The 6,261-nt window shown below is 33.0% G+C and overlaps 2 protein-coding genes across 2 annotated transcripts in view; one reads left to right on the plus strand and one right to left on the minus strand.

The window, feature by feature from the left end:
* LOC106881502 (uncharacterized) overlaps positions 1-6,261 on the plus strand; it is a 69,588-nt gene that overhangs the window by 7,682 nt on the left and 55,645 nt on the right. The window lies entirely within an intron of this gene.
* On the minus strand, positions 1,938-6,030 carry LOC128247009 (uncharacterized). The gene has a single exon (XM_052977773.2). It carries the CDS (start codon positions 6,028-6,030, stop codon positions 5,368-5,370), a length of 663 nt encoding a protein of 220 aa, XP_052833733.1. The 3' UTR covers positions 1,938-5,367.

The raw sequence follows: 6,261 nt of genomic DNA on the forward strand, positions 1-6,261 counted from the left end.
TATATATATATATATATATATATATATATATATATATTATATATATAATATATATATATATATATATATATTATATATATATATATATATATATATATATATATATATATAAATATATATATATATATATATATAATATAAATATATATATATATATATATATATATATATATATATATATATATATATATAAATATATATATATATATATATATATATATAAATATATATATATATATATATATAATATATATATATATATATATATAAATATATATATATATATATATAATATATATATATATATATATATATATATATATATATATATAATATATATATATATAAATATATATATATATATATATATATATATATTATATATATATATATATATATATAAATATATATATATATATATATATATATATATATATATATATATTATATATATATATATATATATATATATATATATAATATATATATATATATATATATATATATATATATATATATATATATATATATATATATATATATATATAAATATATATATATATATATATATATATAAATATATATATATATATATATATTATATATATATAAATATATATATATATATATATATATATATAAATATATATATATATATATATATATATATATATATATATATATATATATATATATATATATAAATATATATATATATATATATATATATATAAATATATATATATATATATATATATATAAATATATATATATATATATATATAAATATATATATATATATATATATAATATATATATATTATATATATATATATATATATATATATATATATATATATATATATATATATATATATATATATCGTAATTGAACTAAAATCGATGACTGGCACCCGTGCCAGTGGAGCGCTAACAGCATGATCATTGCCTGAGCAACTGTTTACACTCATTAGGGTTAGGGTTATGGTTAGGTGGTGAGTACGCACTTTACCTTCGATATTGTGATATACGACAGAAATAACTGTAAAACAATAGAGTAGAATATGTTTAAGACGTACGCAAGTTTTGTAAGTTTTATTTTTCAAGAAACAGATTGTGAAACGGTCTTCTTCCAATTAGCAGACGATATTGTCGGGCCCCACGTATCGTTAATAAAAGCTGATTGGTAAAAGTAGATTACCGCCCCTAACGATAAGTCCAACATGTTAGTTTATATTCTAGAAGAGTCCGTATCCCGTTTTTTTTTTTTTTTAGTATAAAGTTTTTTAAAATGGATGAATCTTTAAGTTTTTGCATACATTATTTATTTTGTATATATTTCCCATTTTCATAACTCTTCTTCATTGCATGTCATTTAATTCGAGAGGTGCATTTCTCATTTCTTTTCCAGCTGGGTTTTTATTTTCGTGACGGGCTTAAACTGTATATTGACCAACAAAACATTTGCCCCTTGTTTTTTTTACACCTATTACACTTTTTTCTTTTGTTGTTTTGGTGACCGAGAGTTAAAGTAAACTTTAACCGTTTTATTTTACAATATCCAGTTTTCACAAACCTGTAATTACGTCTAAACCTGTTTAATCATTGATTTTAGACAAGGTGGAGAATAAAATTTATATCAATGTCTGACACACTACATCAAACGGTTTTACATTACGCTTGTCCAAATACTTTTACTAAAGTAACTGTATAATTATGTCTTACCTGTTATAAAGCTCTGTTTATAGTGGAATATTTGCAATTACAACCAAAATATGTTTCATAGCGCCATTCTAACTGAAGTAAACTTTCGCAATGGAAATTATAAAAATAGACTCGGAAACATAAATGGCAAAATGCACTTTGATTCTGTTTTTAAAAGCTAGAAGAAAAACACATGCGTTTTATATCTCAAATTATTAACGTTAAATATACTGGAATTTAAAAAATTTTATTTCAAATAAAAACTATGATGGCGTTCAGTAGATTTCTGCAGCTACAATATCTGAAAGGGTACTACTAAATCAGAATGGTCCCGAACGCGCACCCGGGCAAGCTAATCGTGAGTGGTCGAGCCTACAAAAAGTGCGCGTGTGCAAATGAATACGTGTTTAGGGTTAGGGTTAGGATCGACCACTCACGACTAGCAAGCGCGGACGCGCGACTGAGACGACTCTGCTTTAGTAGTACCTCTGCAAGATATAGTGCTGTGACGGTAGTTACAATATAATTTTATTTTAAATATGTTTCTAAAGAAGAATGATGTATCAGTCTTGCTTTAAATGAGTTCAAACAATAAATGAAGTATCATTCTCACTTCAAATTTGTTTCTTAAAAGTAATTACACAGATGAAGAACGTGGATACTAGCTGGCAATGACCAGAGGTTTTACTACGTCTCGTTTCGCCCTTCCAGCTGAATGACTGTGGTTTGAAGGTACATAAAATTGTTCTTACCTCGACTTGCAATCGGGTACCGCCGGCAGAGTGATCATTTCTTCACCCGTGTTGTCACGACCTTTCTTTCTTCGCGACAGGCATCTGTCACTGCTCGTGTCCCCAGGAAGAAACCAAACGCAGAGAAAAACTTTTCTTCTCAATCGCTGACGTGACGTCATCTCTCGTCGCTTCCACCACATGCCGCCTGATCTAAAGATCACTGCGCCCTTGTTCTGTCTCGTAATCATCCATCCACCTGGTGGGGACGGCGTTCCCTTAGAGATCTCCGTAGTGTCTCTCGGCCGCCGTTCCCCTCCCTTTCGTCATCGGAACAGCTAATCAGTCTTCGAATATCTGGGACGTGACGCGGCGTTCCATCCACTGATACATTATTCGAAGTACTGATTGTATCAACTTTCCATTTTCCTACTGCGTTGTGCACCGAGTGTTAGGAGGCTTCACCCACACTTCATCTCCAACCTGCACACTTCTCGCTGCTGCGGCACCACGCTCGCGTGTCTCCATTTGTATGGAGGGGGACGCGAAATTTTCTCTCCCCACGAGAGTTCCGGACCCCAGTAATGAACTTATTTGCATACAGCCAATCAGAGCAGTGCTACCTTTATCCTTTCTTCTTTTCTAGTCAGCATCGTGTATTCCTTACTCTTTCCCTCTCTATTGGCAGACAACAACTGTAGGGGCTTTAAGGTTTGATCATTTTCATTCAGTCAGGAAACAGGATCACACTTTAAACCTCTATAAATTTTTAAAAACATTTTTCTGGACAAAATGAAATAACTCCAGCAATTCAGTCTGGGCAAGTGTATTATTGTGCCAACGTTGGAGTAACCAGTGAACATCGAAGGATCAACACCAAGAAGGAAGAAATATTATTTACATATTCGTTTGCCCGACAGGTAGTAAGGGGACGGAGAAGTTGCTGTCTGCCAGTAGAGTGGGAAAGAATAAGGAATGCACAGTGCTGACTAGAAAGGAAGAAAGGATAAAGGTGGCTCTGCTCTGATTGGCTGTAAGCAAATGAGTTCCTTACTGGGATCCAGAACTATCGTGGGGAAAAATTTCGTATGTGGAACACAAAATTTTTTTCCCACAAGAGTTCCAGACACGAGTTATGAACTCATTTGCATACAGCCAATCAAAGTTCAACTATCAAACTAATTTATGAGTGCATAACAAGTGATGGGCGATAGAATAAGGTCACTTGGGTAAGGAATGACCATGCTTCTTTCCTCTTTTAATAATGCTTATTATTAAGGCGGCGAGCTGGCAGAACCGTTAGCACACTGGGCTAAATGCTTAGCGGTATTTCGCCTGTCTTTACGTTCTGAGTTCAAATTCCGCTGAGGTCAACTTTGCCTTTCATCCTTTCAGGGTCGATAAATTAAGTACCAGTCGCATACTGGAGTCAATCTAATCGACTGGCCCCCTTCCCCGAAATTTTGGGCCTTGTGCCTTGAGTAGAAAAGAATAATGTTTGTTGTTCTTGTCCTTGTTTCAACCATGGCTGCCTCTGTGTAGTTATTTGTATTGTTGTTTACCTTGTAAAACAGTAAGGGGAAAGGGTTGCTAGCACACTCTCCCCAATGGGACCCTAACAAAAATCCAATAATAGGTATAGATGCAAATCTATCTAATTACTTGTCTCCTAAAATCAGGCATAACTTGGCGAAATTTCATGTTGGTTCTTTGTTCCAACTTCCTGTCCATGACAAAATCAGACTACAGTATACATGTGATCACATAAACACAAATTTCATTTAATTGTTTACATAGTGAAATCACATTTTTTCATGAATGTACTGAGATTTGCACCAAAATTCTCACTTAAATATGGCTAGGCTATTTAGGGCCATTTTGGTGTCATTTGCCATAAAAATTCTCAGCTGGATTTGGGTGGTTTAAAACAAAAGGGTTAAACTCCATTCCTATAACATCAACGACTAAGGCAAATAAGAAGGTGTTAAAAACTGATCCATTGTGAGCTCCTACCAGCATACTGAATGCATTGCTATATGTATTACTGACTTTCACCTTATAGAAAACAGCACAGTACACAGCTTGGAAGTTTCTCTCTCCAGTCATTCGTCTATCCCTAGCTTCCACGACAACTGCCAGATACAAGACAGAGGGTTGCAGTCAAGTAAGTTCTCCATGCTGACATATATACAATAAAAAAACAAAACCTAAAACAATTAGCTCAGTGTAAACAATGCCATGAAATAGAATCAAAAGGCAAATAAAGTTATATTAAATACCACACAAAAGAAATTCATCATTTACTGAAACTATTATTGACAACCTGAATTTTCACATTGATACAGTTACTGTAGCAAATGAATACCTACACATTTCGTTAAGTGAATCCTTTGAAGGTATGAATGGCCACAGATATCACATTCATATGGTTTCTCTGTGTAGGAATATGAATATGCATAGTTAACTGACTTGTTCTACAGAAAGTTATCCCATGGATAACGCACACACATGGCTTCTCTCTTGTATGAATGAGTGTGTGTGTAGTTAAGTGACCATTTTGAGAGAATGATTTACACAGATATGTCAGTGGTATGGCTCCTTCGTTCTATGATTTTATTTGTGTTAAGCAGTCATATATTGAAAACAATTTACCACAGTGATGTGTTTCCTATCCTGTGTGAATATGTTTGTGTTTAGTCAAAGAGCTCTTTACATAGAAAGATTTGCCACAGATGTCACAACGATACTTCACCATGTCGAAGGAATGTTATGCCACAGATATGACAGCAATATGGTCTTTCTCCTGTATGTACATGTTTGTGGTCAATCAGATGCTGATTTTGAATTGCCACAGATTTCACAGTGATACGGTTTCTCTCCTGTATGAATTCGTTTATGTCTAATTAAACTGCTATTTACAGAGAATGATTTATCAGATATCACAATATGGTTTCTCCCCTGTGTGAATATGCTGGTGTATCCTTAAGTGACTACTTCCAGTAAATGATTTACCACAAACATCACAATGATATGGCTTCTCTCCTGTATGAATTCGTTTGTGTTCAGTTAGGTTTCCATTACGAGAGAATGATCTACCACAAATATTGCAACGATATGGTTTCTCTCCTGTATGAATTCGTTTATGTCTAATTAAACTGCTATTTACAGAGAATGATTTATCACAGATATCACAATATGGTTTCTCCCCTGTATGAATACGTTTGTGATTAGTTAAATTGCCCCTTAAGGAGAATGATTTACCACAGATATCACAACGATATGGTTTCTCTCCTGTATGAGTATGTTTGTGTTTAGTTCGTTTTCTATTCTGTGAGAATGATTTACCACAGATATCACAATATGGTTTCTCCCCTGTATGAATACGTTTGTGATTAGTTAAATTGCCCCTTAAGGAGAATGATTTACCACAGATATCACAACGATATGGTTTCTCTCTTGTATGAATATGTTTGTGTTTAGTTAAGTGACTACTTACAGGGATGTAAACACACCACCATCGGTTGTCAAGCGATGTTGGGGTGGGGGGACAAACATATACACACACACATATATATATATATATATATACATACATACATACGACAGGCTTTTTTCAGTTTCCGTCCACTCACAGGGCTTTGGTCGGCCCGAGGCAATAGTAGAAGACATTTGCTCAAGGTGCCACGCAGTGGGAATGAACCCGTAACCATGTCATTAGTAAGCAAGCTACTTACCACACAGCTACTCTTGCACCTATATGCAACAATAATGATACATGCAGCATATCAAACATCAAATGAAGAATGTTCCTGGCTTTGGGTAAAAG

Source organism: Octopus bimaculoides, chromosome 28 (assembly GCF_046866305.1).
Source record: "Octopus bimaculoides isolate indiv1 chromosome 28, ASM4686630v1, whole genome shotgun sequence".
NCBI lineage: Eukaryota > Metazoa > Mollusca > Cephalopoda > Octopoda > Octopodidae > Octopus > Octopus bimaculoides.